The sequence below is a fragment of the Drosophila serrata genome, unplaced genomic scaffold (assembly GCF_035046125.1).
Source record: "Drosophila serrata isolate PLE 108 unplaced genomic scaffold, ASM3504612v1 contig_184, whole genome shotgun sequence".
In the NCBI taxonomy this organism is placed as follows: Eukaryota; Metazoa; Arthropoda; class Insecta; order Diptera; family Drosophilidae; genus Drosophila; species Drosophila serrata.
The window spans coordinates 9288835-9312153 of NW_028257082.1; the positions used below are offsets into that span (position 1 = coordinate 9288835).

Here is a 23319-nt window from a genome sequence, read left to right on the forward strand (position 1 = left end):
GTCCTTTTTCAGTATTTTCTATAAACTTTAATTGATGTCTTTTAAAAATCAATAGAGGTTATATAAATAATCCTTGACAAATGTGAAGAATTTTTTGCTAGTGCGTTTCTTTTTGACCATTTGCGCGCCTCTAATGAAAACACAATAAAAATTTTGCGCTTTTCTGCCTTCCCAAGTGGCTGTGAAATTTTTGATGAGTTTGTCAGCTTGTGGGAATTGCGCCAATCGCTGTGCCAGTCTGTCTCTGTCGCCAGGCGAATACTTATTAAGCGAACTGTGCCCTGTCCTCTTAGAATTTAGTTCAATGTAATTAAGCTTCTGCTCCTTGGGAGCGAAGGTCAAAGTGCGTTGCGTCCCCTGGTGGAAAATTGTCTACAACGCGATAATTATTCGATGACCGACTGACGGCCAATGACAATTTTCGAAAAGGCAGAAAGGAGCAGCTTCACAGGATAGCCATAATTCAATTAGTCCCAAGCAAATTCCTTCGCCCATCCGTGGGGAGGAAGAAAAAAGTCAATAAACAACTTCATCTTCGTCTGAAGTTTGCGATCGGTGTCAAAAGTTTTTCAACTTTTCATTCCGTTGATGGCCAATTAGTTCATATTGCTTCCATATACTCGTGTACTGATAAAGTCGGAACAAAGTATTTATGGGAGAGGAATATGAATGTCAAGCAGCAATTGCAACCAATCAAATCAATCACCTGGACTTTGGCCCAAATACACATTCATACATAAATGTTTATGTGTTTGGCAATATAAAATTCAGTTCAGTTCACCAGCTAGCCCGCTGTTATCCTTAATCCTTCGCTGCTGTTTTTTTTTTTTTTTTTTTGTATTTTCTCCTCCGCTTTTGAAACTGACACGTTGCCGCTCTGAGGCGCAAATCTCATTTCCCTTGTGGCGGCGGGAGCCACTGAGAAAAAAAATGTATCATTCCGCCATCCTTTTCTCGTCCAGGATTTTTCTACATTTTCCCATTTTTTTTTTTTTTTTGGTAACCCAATTTGATGGCCAGTGCTCCGCTGCTTTGGCTCTCTGCTTACGTCACAGCTTCGCACCTCGCACAACTGGCTTTCTGTGTCACAGACACACACACACACACACCCAGAGCGGCGCACACTCTCAGAGGGACACACACATTTTCATACAGTTGTGTCCAAAAAATTAGTGAAAATTGTAAGAATTTAAAGGTATAATGGTATTGAAACCACTAGAAAATATATAAAAGTATGCTATGATATTTTAAAGTAGCAAATCCACCGGAAATATGATTTTCTTTATGATTTAGAATTGTATAGAGAATTGCAACTGGAATATATATTATAAAATGAGCCATAATAAATAATATTTTAATGTTGAAAGTTCTTATTATTTAGAAATCAGCTTTACCATTAAATTCGATAAATTAATTATAATAAAGTGATGAATACTTTTGAGATGAAGGTGTACAAATCTATAAGAACTAGAAATCTCTCCCCTCTTTCCATACAAAAACCACAGCAAGTATGTATGGTCAGGTTATAAAACAAATGTAAATTGTTTTGGCTACCTTTCTCTGCTTTCTCTTATGGCCCTTAAAGTTCCCCCAAAAGACCAACTGACAAATGGAAATGACCACATCTTAGTTGTCTGTTAAGTGCTAAACTACTTTGTTCACCACAGCTGTAGACACCCGCAGAGGAGGCGGCTCTGCATTATGGCCAAAAAGTGGACGAAACAAAACAACAAAATGCCATTGGAATGAGAGGCATAAAAAATGGTAACAAAATTACATACATCAAAGGTGTTTTTTTTTCTCTTCCTTTCGTATATGAATATACGAGTGAGTGTGTGTGTGTGTGAATGTGAAAGGGAGTCGGGGGAAGGGGGATGTTGTTTAAGGGTTGCTGCGGGCCATGTTGCTGGTTGCTCGTTGCCTTTACTGATGTTGCTGCTGCTGCCGCTGACCAATGGTCCATGTAATTTTTTGGCAAGCATCTCTTCGCATATCAGCGCACTTGTGAACCTTTTTTGGAGATGGGTCGTGAAATATGCGCTCCCCTTGCCCGTCGATTGCTTTTCCATGTTACCTTTCCCTCATCCTTCATCCTCGTCCCGGCTCGTATCTCATCCACATTTATGATGAATGTGTGCGGGCCCCCAATTCTGTTTTTTCTGGCCAAATAAACTTGGCAAATATGCGGCCTTAGTTTAAAGCCAAAGCACGCGCCGATTGACATCATTAAGCCTGGCCCAGCCAGCAGCTAGTTGCGGCACTAAATCATGGTTCCGGCCTTACCAAAAAAAGACATTTATATATACATATATGTGAAAAAAAAAAAAAAAATTGAATGCACAACTAAATGAATGGCACACATGGGAAAGCGTGTATTCAGAAGCCGGGGCGGGAAACGAAAAGAGTTTTGATTTATGCAAACAGTTCAGCAGAGATAACAAAGGCGAAAGAGTTGGGCAGAAAGCAGAAAATTACCCTGTTTGAACGGGAAATCCGGTATAAGAATTTGCAGGACAGCAACATAAAAAAAAGGCTTATTTTCGATTTATTTCCGGTTATACAGGTCATCAAATTACAAATGATAATTACAAGTTCAGGCTTTTGCTCTCAAGTATCATATTTTTACAGTCCTGGCCTTAATTTCCGGTTCAATTTCTAAGCGTTTTATAAAATTTCTTGTTTGCTATTTCTTTTTCGGTATACATTTTCACTGACTGAACTTTAAAGTCATCTCATATGAATATGACCAAATATTAAAGGGGGAAAAGTATCTGAAAACTGAGGCCAAGCGGAACTCAATCAAGTTGTTAACCGAATATCCATGTTTATGCGTCTCCAGATGCTCTCAGATTGGCCCAGAATGGATCTATAAACAAGCCGTACCACCAGTTAGGCTGTAAAGTTGATAAACCCAAACCCCAAAATACGTTTTCCCGAAGCATCCAGCTGATGCTCCCCACAAATTCACAGAGTCAGAATCAGCGCTTGTGTGTGTGTGTGTGGTTGTGTTGGATTCTTCTCGCCTTGTTTGCACTTGGTTATTGATAGTGCTTCAATCTGAGGAAATAATAAATAAATGAGCCTAACGTCACGGCTCATGTCGTTGGCCCACCTACGTATTCCACACACCACATCAGTGCCTTCCTTTTGCCCCTCAAAATACGCACACCCAGGCACACTTAAACATACACGAGCACTCGCACACACACACACACACATACACTCACCCCAAAACGGACTCATTCACTCAGGACATTTCCTCTTCTGACGCTGATGCTGCTGCTGCTTCTGTTTTCCATTTTCATTCTCTGGGCTCTGAGCTCTGGGCTCCCCCGTCAGTTTCTCAATTTCCCCCGGAGCTGCCAACATTTTTCACATCTCGGCTGTACATGCACTGCAAGAAACTTCACTAATCGAAAGGTAAAGAAATGAATATAATGCAAATTTCATATATAGAACTATCTATTAATTTTAAAACTTGTACAGCTTTTAATAAATTTCCTTTCTATTTATACTCAGTGCTAGATTATTGTCTCTATGAATATGTATTTGATTTCTCTGCTTTTGTTTTCGCTCTGTGTATGTTGTTTTTGCTTGCTGCTTGTGCATGTGTGCGTGCTTGTGACGTATACGCAACGTGTGCCATATTTTTACATGGCCGCCGGGCAACAACAACTGCGACAACAGGCCGCCTGCAACTGACAGGCCGCACTGCCTATGACGACTGCCATGGGCCAGCGTTTCCTTCAGTTATTTAGCGCGCCTCGCAGCAGTCTGTCCAACCGCCGTCGACCTCCGACCTCCAACCTCCGACCATCGCCATGCCAATGCTTTTCCGCTGCTCGCACACAAAGAGCAAATTGTTTTAATACAACGAGTACACACATACACACCCTCCCCCTTACTGACATCTCAATTTGTTGGCATTGTTGTGCAGTTTGCTTGGGAGTGCGCTTACAAGTTTCTTATTGCAATGCAAATTAACATTTTTGTTTTAAAACCAGACTCTATATATATGTATATACATATATCCATAGCATGCATACATGTACTTGTATGAAATTTCATTAACATTGCGCATACGCCCCGTAGTCGACGCGGTCATTAAGTAATCCGTTTCATTTGGAGGCTGCCGCATGGCACCTGTCCATAAAATGCATTAATCAACTGTCTGGCAATTTACTTCACACGCACAAAGGCTGGCAAATTAAGCGTTGGCAAAAATTTCATCTCACACAGCATGGAGATATATATTTATATACTATATGCACAAAGGGAATGACCAGAGTAATAGCATTTAATGGCATTTATATATATTCGAAATTCCAAAAGAGCTGAAAATTGAGACGGGAAAACGAGTGAAAATGAGTCCGATGAAAGTTAAGATACTGCACACAGATCAGACATGTTGTTGCATATCGTGTATAAATATTTACCTTTAAAGCCTTTTCAACCTACAACGAAATCTGGTATGCATGGATTTTTATTATAAAATGCGGAGACAACTATTTGCATCAATTTCATCGTTGGTCGCCTGTCAATTTGCTTTTTGGCAGTTCGACTGCCATTTTATCGTTCATGTGAGCACACTCTAAAAATGTTTATTTCTATCAGCTAAAAGGAAATATTATTCGACATTTTAATATTTTGTTTTTATTATAGTGCCACACACACGGCCACCCTTCACACGCAGATGCTTTTAAATATTTCAGGCATATGTAATGCCTCAGTATTCACAATCGATCCCCATGCTGGTGCTGGTGCTGCTGGCCCAGACAGTTTGTTTTGGCTGTCATTGCTTTTAAAAACTTTATGACACGGCCGAAAAATTCGGGAATTTTCATGCAAATATGTTAAGTAGGGTGTGCCAGTGTTAATTCTCACAGGAAAAGATACATTTTATATCTGTAGATTTCATATTTAAAGCCAAAAGTCATTCTTTAAAATGGTTTTAAGCATGCAAAATCCTTCTCATTGCTTTATATCTCTTATATTTATTCAGTTTACATTCATTTTTCAACCATATACACCCTAATATTTACTCAAAGGTATGTTGGATATAGCCAATGGGTATTTGTGTTGTAAATTACGAAACGCATATCGAGTGAAAAGTGTCAGAGTCAAAGTTGGAGTAAGGTCAAGTTTTTGGGGCTCTCGTTCGATATCTGGGAAAGCTGTCTGCCAATCACAGCCGTATGTGTGTGTGTGTGTGGGTGTGTGGGTGAGTGTCCTTTACTATCTGACATATCCTTTTTCCTGTGGTCCTGGCAGCTGCCGCTGCTGATTTTATGCTTTTCTCCCACTTCATAGGCGGTGTCGATGCCGTAGAGTCGTAGAATCGTCGCCGTCGCATTGCACATAAAACATTTTTATTGCTCATTTAGATATTTATGCGCAGTTTTATTATAATGAAAATTGTGCGTATGCGTGCGGTTTTTATTGTGATTGCATTGAGGCCAACGAAACCAACCAGTTTTCCAAAGTTCAGTTCAGGGCCCGCAGTGTCCTGTGTGCGTCACACAGCTGCCGAGAGTTGGTGGAAAGTCGGGAAAGCAGAAAGCCAGAAAAACGGAGAGTCTGAAAGGACAGGCTCTTGGCTCTCCTCTATCTACATCAGGACCGCACACACACATGCAAGCATTTTAGCTTCAGAGTTTTTCAAACTTTCAAACTGCACGTGATTTGATTTGTTTTCTCCCCATCACCCCTCCCTGTCGCGGTCCATGTTCTAAGCTCAATTTTACGCAGCTTTTGCTTTTTGCATTTTATGCGTTTTTTGCCTTTTTTACGAGCCTCACGTCGACCGCAAACAAATTCAAATGGCAATGGGAATGGCGGTAGCAATCGCAATCGCAAATGGCAAATGTCGCAAAACGAATCGCGATCTGGCGGCGAGTCGAAAGCCGCCTCTGATAAGTGCCCGCCAAAGTAGGCAACAATTTTTTTCATTGCTTCCTGAGCTGCTGCCGCCATCATTCCCCCATTTAATTGCAAATTTATGCGTGTGTGTGTGTGTGTGTGAGCGGGAAGAAATTAATGACCCAAACTGCGTAACGAGCTTTTCGAACAAAAAAAAAACAAAAACGAACAAAAAATGTACCCCAAGATTGGCACAAGAATATTGTTGGTCCGAAATGATCGATAAAGTTGTGCTCTGCGGCTTATACATTTTTAAGCTTTTTGGGGTAAGATGCATTCTTAATGGCTTCTGTTTGGCGATAAAAACATTAATTAATGTCTATCAACTTTTATGTACCTTTGACAAAAATAAATTAATATTTGTGTCGCATCATACTGCAAATTGAAGTCTTATAATTAATCGAGAGACGGTTTATTGCCAAGAATAAGCTGATAATATGTGAAATAAATATATTTATATAATTAAAATACGATATAATATTTTATTAAGCCAAATTGCTGCGAAATTTGCATTCGTTGTGGGCACCTTAAGCTCCACAATTACTATAAAATAAATGAGATAATTATTTTCGATAAAAGGGTCATTCCCTTAATCCAATAATAACATACATTTTTGGTTAAAGGCCATTCAACCGCACTAAAAATACAAGTAAATCAAGCATTATATAATTAACGTGCAAATATAAACGTTTCGATTCGTTTTTTGGTTATAATTAATACACAAATTAATAAACCAATATTCAAGGGTTATTTTCATGCCTGAGGGCATACCTACGACCACTTGAAATCAACAACAAATGGGCAACAGCACAATAGCCGCAGTAATAATAATTACAAACCAATTAAAAGCTTATTTACATATTGTCTTTGTCATAATGCAGTCGAAGATACAAATGCAAATACATGATATACATGTGTACGTACAGATGCATCGCTGGGGACAAATTGACAAAAACAAAAACATCATTGGCAGAACAATGCCAATGATAACGACAACTGATTGACGCCAAACCGTCAATGACACGAACCCAACTCAGATGCAATTGCCATATGGCCACCCACGAAAACCGCCCAACACAAAACACCCCCAAAACTGCCTCCCAGTCGAAAGCCACACTCCTAGGAAATTGCATTTCCCAGTTTACGGGGTGTGCGGGGTGTGTGTGTGTGTGCGTGTGTAAGATTAAGCAAATTTTGCGGTAAATTCAATTTTCAATTCAACGCAATTGAATGAATGCAAATCACTTGAGCAGCAAAAGGCGTGAATGTATTCCCAACAATTCATTCTGACGTAAATATCTGAAATTGAGGTCAAGAATTATTACCAAAAGCTCAAACCATGTGCAAAGATACAATTTATACTATTTCATTAGCCAAACCCAAGACTTTTAATTTGACTCTAAGGTTTCTACAAACAAACAGAAACACTAAAATTAAATTTTATAAAGGTGTCTTGAACACAAGTAACTACTTGAATAAATAATACGAATGTATTTGATAAGAGTTCCCCATTGAGTTAAAAATGGTGAACTAAGAGACCGAAACTATAGTTTTGTTTAAAGCTAAAACCCTTGCTTTGTAGTATAAGGGATTTCATGCCTGTTTACACCTGTACACATGGTTTCCAGGCCCCAATTATGGCAATTGCATCTATCTACATTTCTCTACGCATATTTCTCCCGAAATAACAATCACACACATAAACTGCACAGAGAAAAATATAGTGAAAAAGAGCCCTAGGATGTGAATTTACTCATAGTTTTAATAAGCAAAATAACAAAAATTCGAGAAGAAATTTAAATTTGAAGTTTTAAATATGCTTGCATATTAAAAATAACATTGAAATTACGGAAACACTAGTTCCGAATTATAGCAAACTATTTAGTTGACTATTTAATATTTACTATTCATAAGACCCATTAAATTAATGCGTAAATACTGGCTTGGATGCACAATAACTTAATTGTATTATTTATTGTATTGTATTGTAAAAAAAAACAACAACAAATTGAAATAACCCAATAGGAATTATAAGGAAACAATCATAATATCGATGCTAAATCGTATATTTCCCTGAAAGTAATGTTTAACTTGTTCCAAGTAACATTTTTCAAAATGTAACTACTCTAAGAATGTCCTAGTTTTCGCTCTGTGTGCACACAGAGACGCATCTGGTCCATTAGACTGGTCAGTTGGCCAGTTGACATCCATCCTCACGAGTCTCGTTTCGTCTCCTTTGGCTAATGCGGCCACTGGGCAGTCAACTGTTCCGCCTGCGCCTCCTGCCTCCTGCCTCCTGCCTCCTGCCTGCTGCTTCCTGCCTTCCGCATCCTTCTCTGGTACACTCCACCCATCACATAGTATAGTCCTGTTGATTTTGCCCTTCGGCTGACACAGAATGTTGTTGACTTTGCATATTAAAACAAAATGAGAATGCAGAAGCAGCAGCAGGCAACAACAACAACAACCGACGGAGGAACATTGTTGAAAGATATGGAAGGGTTCCGCTGTTTGGTAAAAAAGGAAAGGGGGGCAATGGAGAAGGGGAAGGCACTTATAAGGCTACTTTTTCATTTGTGACGCCCACGTTAAACTTTAATTAATTATATACAGTTTGTTTGGCAAATTAAAAATTGTTGACTTTCACAGAATCGCAGAATGATGACGAGGACGTTGGCGATGGCGATGTTGATGTGGATGTTGATGGCGAGGAACCGGAAAGTGAGGTTTGGGGGGAATTTTAATTAGGCAACGCCAGACATATACACACACACACACAGAAGGTTGCGTAAGAGGCTTAAAGTGCGAAAATGGTGGAAAAACTGATGGGAAAATTGTGAAATGCTGTCGAGTGTGACGTCCAATAAGAATTAGTGGCCAACGGGAGGCAACATCGGAAAGCAACTCACTCGTTTGGTGCTGTTTTTCGTTATTGCCATTGATTGACACGCAAAGCGGCCACTCTTTCTGGTGTGTTTGTATGTGTATGTGTTTCTGGGTATTTCATAGGTACGGAATTTTTGGGACCGGAATGGAGAAACCAGTTGACATGGTCAGGGCGTTGAGTACCTGCTTTTCAGTGGCTGATGAAGGGGAAATGGCAAGGGCAGGAAGGGGCTGCTCCAACGTGGCCATCCACGCTAATTGGAGCACGTCGCAACACAGCTCGTACACTGAGCGAAATACAAAATGTAGTGGGAAAATGTTCTTAGAGGGATGCACTTAAATATCCTTTTTAAAAGAATAGAACTTACATTTTATGTTTGAACGACTTTATTTATTAATGTTTGCCTATAACAAACAAGGCTTTAAGGCTTTAAATTTTTAGCATATTTTTCTCAGTGCTTAGAGACGCAATAAAGGTGTAGCTGGGGAAAAGGTGGAAACGAAGAAATGCACTTAATTGGAATACGACGACGAGGAGGGCAGCGCAAGTGCGTTGCCACTGCTCTATGATTAATTAGTGGCCACAGGAGAGTGTTTTGGCCAAAACAGCCAGGTACTTGGCGGGTGGTAGAACCGAAACTCTTCCGTGAGATGATTGATACGCTTTTGGGAAACTTTGGCAGGCATCAGAAAAAATGAGATTGAAATCAATTAAAATTAGACTTAGTTTTTTTTTTACTGGAAACTGTAGGATATGAAGCAAAAAACATCCTAAAAAACTTTAAATAACTTAATTTGATATCTTTTACTATTTGTATATGCTTAAATTGTCTTGGAATCTTTAGCAGGGATACATTTTTTGAAATTGAGCAGCAGCTGCCTGATTTTTGCCATCTCCAAGGCAAATCCACCCTCCAAGATGATGTTCTCTCTTGATGTTTTGTCGCGTTTCGTCTTACGCATAATTAGCCGGCGTAAGTAAACTCCTTAAGCTGCAGTTAAAAGCCATAAAACTTGCGCGCATCGTTTGCTGTCATGTTAAATTCATAATTTCAATTTCAAATTGTTATTACAGCCGTCGTTGTTTTGCCATCCCTCCTCCCCCGCCTGTTGTTGGCTATCTAAACCCCTTCTACCATACCATCTAAACCATCCCCTCTTCACGTTCCTGCCTGATTATTATTGACAGTTGCCGACGTCTTTTGTTGTTGTCGTTTTAGTTGTCTGACGCTACCTCACCCCCCTGTATCCTGCTCATTTTAGTCTCATAAATATGCAAATTAATCATTTGCGGAAATTTACATACTTAATAAGTCGCTTTAATTAAATGTTCACGCACGCATGCCTTGCAATCTTGCCCCCGAGAATCGCAGGAAAATCGGCGTGGAATCCTTTTTTCCACATTAATGCCAGCTTGTTAATTGTGCTGCAGCTAAAGTATCCATTCGTCGTCTCTCTATAACTCTACTCTGTTAGAAATTCGTTGGATTCGGAGTCGGATTCGGATTTGGACCCCAAAGGGGGGAAACACCGGAAAACCCGGGGCCTGGCTGGCAACTGTTTCGCATATTTCGGGACACAGTCACGTTCCATTTAAAGCAGCCAGCAATGGCAACACCAAAGGAGAAAAACAGTTTATCTGCCGAAAAAAAATGTAAAAAAAATATAAATAAAAAAGAGAAAAACTCGAAGCACAGAAATCTTTTTTATGTGTTCAACGAAAAATTGTTGCCCGAAACGAAAATGAGCACCCAGGACCAGCAGCAAGTATGCAAACTGTGAGGCGCAGCGAACATAAATTAACATTTTTATGCCCCGCTGCAATGGACCAAAAAGAAGTTGGCTCACAAAACAGTCAGCAGGCGGCAGAGACGGAGGAGGCAGTGGCAGCGAAGGACACCCGGTGTCGAGTGATGCTGGGTGGTGGTGGTGGGTGCTACAAGAGTCCTTTCTAATGCCCGCATTATTTACGATGAAGCTGAGGGCCCATTCACATCTCTCCATTTCATTTCGTTTCGTTTCCATTTCGCTTCGTTTCCATTTCGCCTCACCGCATTCTTTGCCATTCGCCTTTGACGCCACAAATAATTTTAATTGGTTTTCCTTTTTCGGGGGGACCCCCGGCCCCAGTCGGAGTCCTCGCCCCAGATGGTAATGACTTTATTTCTATATATTGTATATTCAGAAAAAGAGAGAGAGGGAGTTTGGAAACCATAAGACCATAACTTGTAATCGATAAACTTTTCTTTTTTCTTGTTCCTTTAGTGAGACAAACGTGGAAAATATTAACAAAAAAATTGGTCATCAATTCGGGATTATTTCAAATAATATTGAGCAATCGGTAAATAAACTACTATTTGGCCTAAAATGATAAGAAAATATGGAGGATTTTAGGTTTTTTCTTATTATATTTAATAGGATCCTAGATTTTTTCATTTTGCATCCTCTAACAGTGCTGTCAAATTAATGGTTGCTTCGAAATTGCCATATTTTTTTCTTGTGTAGAATGCTTTTGATATTTTGTCAACATGATGTCGATTTCTTTTAGAATGCTTAGAAACTTACTGAAGTCCAGATAATGCATAAATCTACTCATCCTTTAGATTATGGCAACATATTCCATTTATTCATATTATTAAAGTTTTACTTGTGTGTTGGCTTTGTTTCTTTGTTTGTGTGTGTGGCAGCCACAATTGCACTTTGATTTGACTAAATTTGCATTTTTGTGTGTGTGAGTGAATATGTGTTTGTTTGTGGGTTTTGCACTTTCAACTTTTGGTTGTGATGAATGGGGAAATAGTTGATGTCAGTTGCAAGATGGAGGAGAGAAATTACCGCAATTCAGTGAGGGTTACATGGTTATATAATTGGCCCGAATTAAGGAGTAGGATAATAAATAAATCAGAAAATTAATTCATTTCTCACTTTTATTACGTATACGTAATAACAAGACAAGACTGATTGAAGAATATATCACAGAAATGAGAATAATAGAATAGTTTTAATGTTACAAATTTATTTATCTTTAAAACATACAATACTTTTTATGGACAAATTAGCCAGCGAAGAGTTTTTCAACTTTTTGTAGCATATCTTCTGGGGCATTATTATAACCACATTACGTATATGCATTTTTTGTTATTCAAACTTTGAAACTCGAAATCTTTACAAGTTTGGTACTATAACATATAAATATAATTCTTGAAATTCTGGAAAACTCTTGATGTTTCGATTGATTTATTAATGTTGATGTTTCTCGTTTGTTATAGAATACTTTTTCGGGGGCATCTCTTGAAACTTCTCACTCACCTTTCTTCGCTGCAAGTTTCACTTTTGCTTTCGTTCCGTTGTCTCCTCTGCCTCTCTCACGCTCTTTCTCTTTCTCTCTCGCGCTCGCTCTTTGGCTCTCCTTTCCTTCTTGCTTATTTTACTTCTTTTTTTTCACTCACTCGAGCAGCTTAGCAAGCCATTGTTTTAGTTGTAGCTGCTATATCGTTGTGGCTCTTGTTGTTTTTGTCATTCCGAAGTCAGCGACACTTACGGACACACACAGGCACACGCACTCGCTTTCGCACACACATAACGGTTGTGGGAGAGGGACGGCGAAAGAGCGGGGCGAATTCATTAGGCATGCGGGAATTTTAATTTCACTTGCTCACACGCGCGCACATATGTGGCGACATATTTCTCAAACATTTTCGTTAGTTGTTGTTGCCGTGGCTGATGTTGTTGTTGATGCTGCTGCTGCTGCTGCTGTTGTAGGTGATGCTGCTGCTGTTATTGTGGCTACCGTTGATTTTGCCGTTGTAGTTGGGCATGCCTCTGCCTTTGCCTTTGTTTTTTGCAGTTTTCAATTTGCATGACGCGCTGACCTTGCCGCCCAAGTGGAAATAACTGTGCCAGCCACACACCGACACAAACAGAGCACACACACACACACACACGTCCGTACGAAACACGCTGACAGCTGTCAAAAATTGCGGATGGCGGATGCGGATGCGTATCCGAATGCGGATTCTACAGATGATGAGAAGGGGGAGCCATATAGATGCCGACGATGTGCGGCGACCGGCAAGGATGGCAGGAGGCCACCAGGAGGAGCAGCAGTAAGAACCAGCAGGCCTCTAAAATCTCCATGCGCTCACATAAAAAAATGCGAGTTTAATGTTCAGTCAAGTGCGTGAGTGAGACGGACGGCTGCTGCTCTGCTCTTTCTCACACCCATGCCCCATCAACTCTCCCGCTCGCACTCCCTTCGTATATTTATCTTTTTCCCCGTTGCCTTTGTTCTACGCTCTCTGTGCGTATGTGGCTGTGTGTGTGTGATGACAAATTTCTGTCATTGTCTGCGTGCAGCAGAAGCAGCAGAAGGAGCAGCAACAAAACACAGAAGAAGAATCGCTAAGGAGCGCTTCCAGTTTCAGAGTTTCCTTTTCTTTTATATGTTTTTTGGAGATTGGATGCTGGCCCAGGTCCCCGTTGCTGTTGTTGTGTTAATTTGCATAATAAACGTTGCTTTCGCAAAGAACTGAATTTCGGCCCATATAACACGTGGCCAGAAATTCGATGATTTTTTGCTTTCTGGCCCCGCTGGAACCAGCTGGCGGCTGACGGCGATGAAAACCGCCCAGCAAATCGCACAGAAACTCACTTAAATGGCACATGCAATTTTCTCCTACATTTGACAGCCAGCGTTCGGTTTAGTCCCGTTATCCGTTCCGTAATACCGCCGCGTTGTGTTCACAGGACCGCACAAGCTCAGACTGAAGCTCCGACGAGATGAAGTGAAGCTGCGTGAAATAACTGAATATTTTGAACTTGCGCGCGCATTTGAATTTGGACCCACAAAGTCCACATAGTTTAAATCCACAAAGCGGCGAAGGTTAAGTCCTTTTTTTTTGTCTGCTCTCTTGGGTTCGTCTGTGCTCGGCTAAACGGACGAAGTCCTGGCTGAGAGCGGGGGAAATTGAGGCGGCGCAACAATGAAACGCTCGAAAGTCTCCAAAATGAACAGACCGTTTTAATAACTCGTTGTGTTTCGCAAAACGTTTGCGATTACAATTCGCTGATAGTGAGAAAAAATCGAATTTAAATTATATCTAAGCCTTAACACTTTTCTGGCCAACATGACGGTTAAGCAATTTAATTAAAATACATATTACATTCAGAAAATAACATTTCGATAGGATTTATTGATAATCCCAAAAAGACAACTCAATTCCGCGGCCGTCCCAGTGCTTACATCGATTGTGATAGTGATTGTGATTACCATTCGACCCCATAAATATTAATTAACTTATTCGATACATCTATTAATTAGTCAGAAGTTTGCACAACAGTGAAGGAGTCGTTTCCGACCATATTAATCATATATATTTTTGATCAGCATCAACAGCTGCATCTATGTACCTAGTCATGTCTGAAGGAAAATTTACAAATAAATATGCAAGAGAACCAAAACTAATTCAAATAAACAACACTCAGAAAATATACGCTACAGCAATACACTTCTTACATATTCCACATTTCCCAAAACATAAACACACAAACTATTGTCATTTTGAAATATTTGTTAACGTGAAGAACACATGTTAATTATTTTTTTTTAATACTATTGCATTTGAAAATAGGTTTTCGTTGGCGCCAACTTTGTAGGGGATTCGGTATTTAAGTTACATTCAGTATTTTTTTTTCGAAGAAGTCAAAAGATTACGTTTGTTATAATTTAAGTTGTTTGGTTACGTTATAGTTCAAAGTGTGACCAACGCATTGGTCACTGTCTTTTATATTTTACATTTTACACCTGTACTGAACAATACACAGTTACAGATGGTCGAATTCTTAACTTTGGTCGAATCTCATACATGGTCTCAAATTCTCAATTGATATGTAAAATGCTATTAAAGTAAATTGAGAAAGCTGCTCTCGTGAGAGCGTTAAGATATAAGTTCCTTATTATTCGGCCGCCCGTGTCGGAAATCACCTAAATAATCTCGGCTTTTCTAAAGTATTTTTTAGGCCTTTTCGGCTAGAATTTGGTGCGGGCACACTTGCGACCATCTTTGTGAAAAAAGGAAGTCGGTGAGAATTGTCCAATTACTTCCGCGGCGAAAAGTTAAAACCAATTAAGATGTCGATGATTTCTGCCCGCCTGGCGTCCTCGGTCGCCCGCAACCTGCCCAAGGCTGCCACTCAGGTATTACCCAGCGAACTTACTCAAAAAATATAGCAGCGAAAAAGTGGGCAAAAAAAAGATGTCATACATAACCGAATCGATGGGTGGCAAGTATTTGCGAAAAAAGTTGTGCAGCGTGCTCTTAAAGTTATACAAACAAATGGATAACATCTTAAGTTTGTTCAGCCCACAAGTTGAACCGGATTATTGCAGTAATTTAGCCAAGAACTTTGTTACGCAATGCGGCGAATTATAAAGCGGCCGCCCGAGATTGGTAGGTTGCCAGGTTACATAATCAGTGAGGGCCGAAATTTTCTACCAGGAATTGTGCAGTTTTTGGTTAAATTGTAAGCACTAATGGTTGAAAAGCGCTACCTAAACTTTGTTATTGTGGTCAGATTACATAATTATAAATTTGGCAGAGCGGCCCGTGGGATCAAGTTTGAGGTTATGTCCGGCGGCCAAGCAAGTGGTGAAGGTGGATTGAGTGAAAAGTAGAGTGTTTCCGACAGCCAGATACCCTGCCGAAGAGAAGTTTTATTTATTTATTAGTATGCTGAGGTCAGGTGCGAATCCAGGTAGATTCAACAGTTTGATTATCCAATAAGTTGTGCCTTACATAATCTATTAATATTATTATTCCATCTCTTTTTTTTACAGGCCGCCTGCAAGGCTGCTTATCCCGCCGCCAGCCTCGCTGCCCGCAAATTCCATGTGGCCAGCTCGCAGCGCAGCGCCGAGATCTCCAACATCCTGGAGGAGCGCATCCTGGGCGTCGCCCCCAAGGCTGATCTGGAGGAAACCGGCCGTGTGCTGAGCATCGGTGATGGTATCGCTCGCGTCTATGGCCTGAACAACATCCAGGCCGATGAGATGGTGGAATTCTCCTCTGGACTGAAGGGCATGGCCCTTAACTTGGAGCCCGACAACGTCGGTGTGGTGGTCTTCGGTAACGATAAGCTCATCAAGCAGGGTGATATCGTCAAGCGTACCGGCGCCATTGTGGATGTCCCCGTCGGTGATGAGCTGCTGGGTCGCGTCGTTGATGCCCTGGGTAATGCCATTGACGGCAAGGGTGCCATCAACACCAAGGATCGTTTCCGTGTCGGCATCAAGGCCCCCGGCATCATCCCCCGTGTGTCTGTGCGCGAGCCTATGCAGACCGGTATCAAAGCCGTCGACTCTCTGGTGCCCATTGGCCGTGGACAGCGTGAGCTGATCATTGGCGATCGTCAGACTGGGTAAGAAGCAGGCTTACGCTGGGTGATTAGACCAGGATAGGACTTCCAACTAACCGTCCATTATTTATTTAATCTGCAGTAAGACCGCTCTGGCCATCGACACCATCATCAACCAGAAGCGTTTCAACGAGGCACAGGATGAGTCCAAGAAACTGTACTGCATCTACGTCGCTATTGGCCAGAAGCGTTCCACCGTCGCCCAGATTGTGAAGCGTCTGACCGACTCCGGTGCCATGGGTTACTCCGTGATTGTGTCTGCCACTGCCTCCGATGCCGCTCCCCTGCAGTACTTGGCTCCCTACTCTGGCTGCGCCATGGGCGAGTACTTCCGCGACAAGGGCAAGCACGCCCTGATCATCTACGATGATTTGTCCAAGCAGGCCGTGGCCTACCGTCAGATGTCCCTGCTGCTGCGTCGTCCCCCAGGACGTGAGGCCTACCCCGGTGATGTGTTCTACCTGCATTCGCGTCTGCTTGAGCGTGCCGCCAAGATGTCGCCCGCCATGGGTGGTGGCTCCCTGACCGCTCTGCCCGTGATCGAGACCCAGGCTGGCGATGTGTCCGCCTACATTCCAACCAACGTCATCTCGATTACCGATGGACAGATCTTCTTGGAGACTGAGCTGTTCTACAAGGGTATCCGCCCTGCCATTAACGTCGGTCTGTCCGTGTCCCGTGTGGGCTCCGCTGCCCAGACCAAGGCCATGAAGCAGGTTGCCGGTTCCATGAAGCTGGAGTTGGCCCAGTACCGTGAGGTCGCTGCCTTCGCCCAGTTTGGTTCCGATCTGGATGCCGCCACCCAGCAGCTGCTGAACCGCGGTGTGCGCCTTACTGAGCTGCTCAAGCAGGGACAGTACGTGCCCATGTCCATTGAGGATCAGGTGCGTATTCAATAGAATAAGCCGAACGTAGGATTAATCACTGGTTTTAATTTGAAAAGAAAAGATAGAAGTTTAGAACCTTTTGCCAAAACACTTATAATGCCCTTGTAACGTTTACTCCCAGGTTGCTGTCATCTACTGCGGTGTGCGCGGTCATCTGGACAAGATGGATCCCGCCAAGATCACCAAGTTCGAGAAGGAGTTCTTGCAGCACATCAAGACCTCCGAGCAGGCTCTGCTCGACACCATTGCCAAGGACGGCCAGATCTCCGAGGCGTCCGATGCCAAGCTGAAGGACATCGTCTCTAAATTCTTGTCTACCTTCCAGGGTTAAGCAGCAATTACATGAAGAAAAATTAGAAAGTCGCGTGCGCAGTTAACATCTCTGAGGTGGCATGAATAACGCCGCCATCCCTGCGTCCGTCATCAACAAGAAAAATTAAACAACTTAAAGCTTAAGATAAAACAGAAATTATACAACAAAAACAAGAGAAAACTCCTTTGCACATTCATGTTTTCCTGCGTCTCCTCCTGGGAAACCCATCTGATCCGTTGTCCTTCGCCATTATGCCGCTAAATCTTGGGAGAGAGAGAGCAGACGTAGGCTTCGGATTGGATGGCGAATCCTAGTCGGATCCAGTTTCGAATTTCAGCGAAATATCCGTGTGGTTCCTCCTCAAACGATAGATAATCCCCCCGTTGTTCTTCTACACTTACATTGTAATCAATATTTGAAATATTGTAATCGAGAATAGTCGAAATACTGTCTGTGGATGATTGTGAAACGATGATGAATTAAAAACGATACTAAATTATACTCTAAACGGATTAAGATGTTTCTTCTTTGCTGGGAAGTTGCTATTTTAAATGTTTATGATGATATCCACTTAAAATTAAAACGTTAATCTAATATACATCCAAAGTGTAGTTTATATGGAAGCTTTTGCTAAAAGTTGGACAGGAGGGTCGGGATTAAGCCTTTTAATATTTTGGGGCACAAATTTCTTTTTTTCTATTTTTGGGGGTTCTGTAAATTTGCTTCCTTCACTTTTGTTAATTTACATATGTACATAAATTCATAAATGCTCATCCCTTTTTAAGGATCTAGTTAAATAAATTTTCTTCTATTCCTTCCACAAATAAATCCAGGAATCGGGTACTTACTCCTAACTAAGAACCAATTGCCGACAGGAGTTTCCTGAACTAATCTTGGTCCTGAAACTCAGCTGATCCGCCAGCCGGAGAGCAGATGTTTGCAATTCTCGTCCCTTTGCTTAACCCCCTGACCCCTTTGCAAATTAGCCACCCCTCTCTGAGCTACCTGAGCGATTGGCTGTAGTCCAAGGAGCAAGGAGTAGAAACAGGATAAAGGGCCCAGAGGTTTCAATGTGTTGTGCATATTTCGTTAACAGCAAGCCAGAAACGAGAACAAGAAACCCCAAAAACACAAAAACCGGCATCGGCGGCGGCCCAACAGCCAAGACCAAAAAAAAAAACAGTAAACCCAAATTATACGGCCTGAAGTTTTTATGACGCCCATTGCCGCTGGCAGTCAGCATAAAATGTGCCAAAAGGGAGGAGCTCTAAGGGGGGCGCAAAGAAAAATTACTTTCCTTTTTATTACATTTGTTTGACCGTAAAAGTGTCGAAATTATTTGAGATGTACAAAAACAGAAATTAATGAGAGTCATAAAACCGTCAAACTTAAATTTCGAACAGGAGCTCAGCAATGAGAACAAGCGAAACACAAGCAAAAGCATAAAGCACGTCTCGACGGCTTGATGACCTTTAGGTGATAAAATGCTCATATAATAAGAGCTTTTATTTTTAATTTTTAGATTTTAAATGGTATATAAGTAAGATAGAATTGCTTAATGTAATGCAAAAAGATATTGTTAATATGAACCTATTATTAATAGGATAGAAACATGTATTATTGTAAGTCGATATGATTTAATTCTTCTTTCAATGGGTATCAAAAAGAGAGAAAGAGACACCCACACACATACACAAGAAAGTCAGCCAGCGACAGTAGCACACACACAGCCACGTGGTTGGGCAATTACCGTTGTCCATGGAACAGGGCAGACAAAAAAGAGAGGCAAAGAACTAAGCGAAAAGAACGACTGAAGAGTACATAACTGACCTGCGATCGCAAAGATGACCCTGTAGGGTGTCTATATTATATTTAGGTATAGCCGAATGTGTGCTTTGTGTGTTCAGGATTTGAAAGGCAAAAGGACAAAAGGAAACAGGGAACTCTGTCCTTGGCAAGAGGTCTCCGTCTGGTCCTGATTTTTCAATACGGGGTGTGGTAAGTTTCTCACACTCATCAGCTGTCAAAGGAACACAGGTCTAAATGTTCCTATACAAACCATGTGTTCATACGAAAGAAATAATTAAAAAATCCCCATGTTTCCATATAAAATTCACAAAACTTTATTTGCTATATGTATGGGATCAGAGACAGTTTCGAAAACATGAGTTTGTTAAAAAACCGCTTCGAAATATTGCTTATTTCTAGGTAAACAATAAACCTAAATTATAATTCATTTTTGTATAAAATGTGCGGAATACATATATATATATATAAATTACAAATAATCTAGTCTCATCGTTATTTTTGGGAGTTATGTGAATATTATTTTGCACAAGTTTTGGATTTATTCTTAGAACGTAGAACGAACAATTTCCCATTGAAATTAATAACTAAAAATACAAATACGTGTAGTTGTTTGGAATATATAAAATATAGTGCTTGGAGAGACAACGCCGATATGTTCGGCCAGCAAATGAACTCGTTGCCCACTCTCTCTCGGTGTCCACAGCTCCGCCACTCACTCCTCACTGAGAAATTGCCCCAGCGGGAGGAACAGGCGGGCATTCAGTCTCCTGCTTCCAGTCAATCTTTCCGGATGGAAAGACTCGCTACCAATGGCCAGTTCACGAGCCACTTATGCACTGGGACCAAGGGGCTGGAGCTAGCCCCTGGCAGCGGAGGGAATACTGCATTCGAGGGACTCCAGCAGATTGCGATGATTATTTACGAGATGTTGTAGGTGATGATGATTACGACTACGGGTATTTCACAATTGTAACGAACACGAAACGAACAGAATACGGAATACGCTACAAATTTAAAAATGAAAACAAATTAAACTAAACTACGTGGTCTGGTGTGTAGTGGCAGTCTGGTTGTTGCCAGACTACTTCCGCAGGCTCTGGCCTATGATGGAGTCTAGCAGCGGGCCGCTCAACTCTGGTCGCAACGCAATCTTCTGGAATTTGCTACCCTGGTATTTGTTGTAAATGGCCTTCAGCTTGGCCTGTGGTGCGTCCCGGGCCAGCTTCGCAATTTGCCTGGTGATGGGTCGCAAATGGGCGGCAGAGTACCGCGAGTAGAAGGCCAGAGTGGCCGTCCAATGACGGTCGTTAAATCCTGTTGCAGCCCGGTAGTTTCCATTCAGCAAGTGCAGCGACAAAAACAGAGAGGCGGCGGCAATCTATCAAGGCAAAAGTTGTGTTGTTAGATTTAGAAAGAAGTTGAAATGTGTATTTATCGCAACCCACCTCCGAGGGCCTGTAGCTAGCAAGATCATAGTCCACGGCAGCCAACTCGATAAAGTACTTGGCCATGGCATGGTGCTCATCTTCTGCGGCGGCGGCTTTCGAGTAGCGACGCAGGAAGTGGATTGGCAGCGGTCGCGACAAGTTGCAGTCGATGGCCTTGAAGATCTGCAGCTCCATCTGACGGATCTGGCGGCCCGTGTAGGTGTCATCGGTGATGAAGACAAAATCTCCGATTGCCGGTGGGAACAGCTCCTCGTACTTGGTGGCTATAAAGAGGGCTGTGACGCCCACTAACTGCAAATAGGTGCGTTTTGTATCCTTGACCACCTGCAGGTAACGATCGATGATGGCCACAGCCAGCTGGAAGGTCTCTGCGGCCAGATGGAACTGAAGGTGAACCTCGTTGATCCAGTCAATCAACACAGCTCGCATTTTGTGAGACACCTCCTTCTGGCCGGCCAAGTGATCCTTGAAGATGGGCTGCTCCTTTTCCACCTGGTACAAATAGTCATAGATATCGTTTACATATTCAGAGACCAGAACCAAGTTCTCTTTGTCATTCGCGTCGATATCCTCTACGCCTTCCAATCTCTTGGTCGATAGCGACATAGTGGCGGTGGGAATTGTGGTAGCAGTAGGAGCTTTGGCTGAGCTTGTGATAGCCGGACCCTTGAGGAAGGCCAACACACCGGATTCCTTCTTGGCTTCAGGTTCCTTCTTAACAGCAGCAGCTGCCACAGGCTCCCGACGAATTCCAGAAACACCCATCACTGGCTTGCCCAAGGCGGCACGTAACTTGGTCAGCGATTTCTTGGATAGATTGCTATCCTCGCGCTTTAAAGTGGGCTCATTTACGTTTTCATTAGAGCTAGCCTTGACTGTGGGGTTCAATTGCAAAAAATAGATTAATTATATTATATTTTATCCTAGCACAAGATTCTTAGGAGCTATTACTTACCCTTGGCGGGTTCGACAGCAGTTTTCACCGCAATTGGGTTGCGAACCGAATTTGAACGCAAAACGGCAGTGGCTTTTGAAGCTCCATTGGTGGTGGTGCCGAGTGGCTCCTTCTTCCAGTGCGTGTCCACGCGAGCCTTGGCATTCCGCAAGGCATTTGCCAACTTAAGATCCTTAGTTCTAATATAATTTAAATAGTTGTAATAAAACCCATATGGTGATATGGCTATAAGTTAACTTACTCGCCATTGGCGCGGTTTAAACCACGATTTTGTAGGTCGCCTAAAGCGGCGCGTTTTGTATTCACCTCCTGCGAAGGTGCTGTCAATTTCTTAAGTTGCACTTGGTTTAAATTCTCCGAGGCGTTCTGGGGAAAAATGAGGAAATTTACAATAATCTCTACAATTCAAACAAATATTTTAACCTATTTCTTTGGTAAAATATGAATATATGTATTGTAAGACCGTGTACATATCACCCACGCACCCGCCATTTTAAGGAAAGAACCGCAAGACGCTAATCGTTGTTTCATCTCTTCATAGATTTACCAGGAAGAAAGTAGAGGACAATAATTAGCGGTGCAAGTACCGCAAATAGAAATTGCGCCAAATTGAGACATCAGCAATAACAACAACACATGGGTTCATGATAAACGGCACTTTTTTCACCCCCCCTCTTCACACGCGCTCTCCTCGCTCACTCTCTCACCGCCTGTTTCGTCCTCTCTTTTAATGACCCTAGCCACGCTGCAATGGCGTCGTTGAATCCGCTATTTTTTCTAACTCTTCTATGATCTCTATCCCGATTCTAACTTAAGATAATCTTAAGGTATAAACTTACCTCATCGCCTCGCATTTTCAGAGTTGTGCCCACCATCTTGAAAGGTATGTTTTTTAACTATAGAAACACTAGTAACACAAAGGAGCAGACGCTTGATCGCTTTTTTCACTTGTTCTTTGGAGCGCGTTTTTATTATATTGCAAGCGCGTGTTTCTTGTTTCGAAATGGATTAGCTTGTGAACTGAAGCTGTTTAGTTAATACACAATTTTAAAATCAAATGTTGCTGGGATTGGGTACAACTTCGACGAAAACTGATCGCACGAAGCGGAGCGAAACGAAGCCAAGCTGCAGTTGAATTTGAAACTTGATGATTTGATGCGAGCTAGAAGTGCCCAGATTGATTACTTTATCGATAACTCGATGTTTTGACAGTGTGACCCTGGGCCTCATCATGCTCTTAAACAAACTATTATAAATTGGGTTGTAAAATGGGAAAAGGTTCAACAGGAAGAATGATTTGCTGTTATAAATAGGACTAATATACACAAAAACAGCTTAAAATAAAAAAGAATATTGAACTCGTTGTTAAAATAAATAAAGCATTCATGTTTTTGGAACAATTTTAATACAAACATTATATTATATCAATATCGATAGCAATATAATTGAAAGGTTGAAGAATTCGATTACTTTAAATTAAAACTGTTATAATCAAAATATATTTGGTATAAACAGTTTCAACCAATTTCATAATTTATCGATATGTTTAGACCAAAACAGTGCTGCCCAAAAAATTTGAATTTAAATTTAAAATGTTATCAGCTGTTGAAAATTCTATGTTTTAAAAATCTTTAATTAAGAAATCTTACATTACATTACATCCTATAGATAATTATCTTATTACTTAAG

General features: G+C 41.5%; 3 protein-coding genes across 13 annotated transcripts in view; 1 reads left to right on the plus strand and 2 right to left on the minus strand.

The window, feature by feature from the left end:
* The window catches only part of LOC110181206 (cyclic nucleotide-gated channel alpha-3), a 69492-nt gene extending 55882 nt beyond the window's left edge, over positions 1-13610 (minus strand). For all 11 annotated transcript variants that reach the window (XM_086829021.1, XM_086829019.1, XM_086829020.1 and 8 more), the window contains exon 1: positions 12115-13610. The gene's annotated coding sequence lies outside the window, so the exon portion shown is untranslated. The remainder of the gene's footprint in view (positions 1-12114) is intronic.
* A 1243-nt stretch (positions 13611-14853) lies between these two features.
* On the plus strand, positions 14854-17926 carry blw (ATP synthase subunit alpha blw, mitochondrial). Its single transcript, XM_020943579.2, has 4 exons — positions 14854-15001; positions 15641-16221; positions 16301-17102; positions 17227-17926. The coding sequence occupies exons 1-4, from the start codon at positions 14936-14938 to the stop codon at positions 17434-17436; spliced, it is 1659 nt and encodes a 552-aa protein (XP_020799238.1). The 5' UTR covers positions 14854-14935; the 3' UTR covers positions 17437-17926.
* Positions 17927-19517: 1591 nt separating this feature from the next.
* Positions 19518-22723, minus strand: CycB (Cyclin B). Its single transcript, XM_020944000.2, has 5 exons — positions 22470-22723; positions 21872-21996; positions 21631-21809; positions 20673-21550; positions 19518-20605 (listed from the first exon to the last, which is right to left on the minus strand). Exons 1-5 carry the CDS (start codon positions 22503-22505, stop codon positions 20309-20311), a joined length of 1515 nt encoding a protein of 504 aa, XP_020799659.2. The 5' UTR covers positions 22506-22723; the 3' UTR covers positions 19518-20308.
* Positions 22724-23319: the final 596 nt, after the last annotated feature.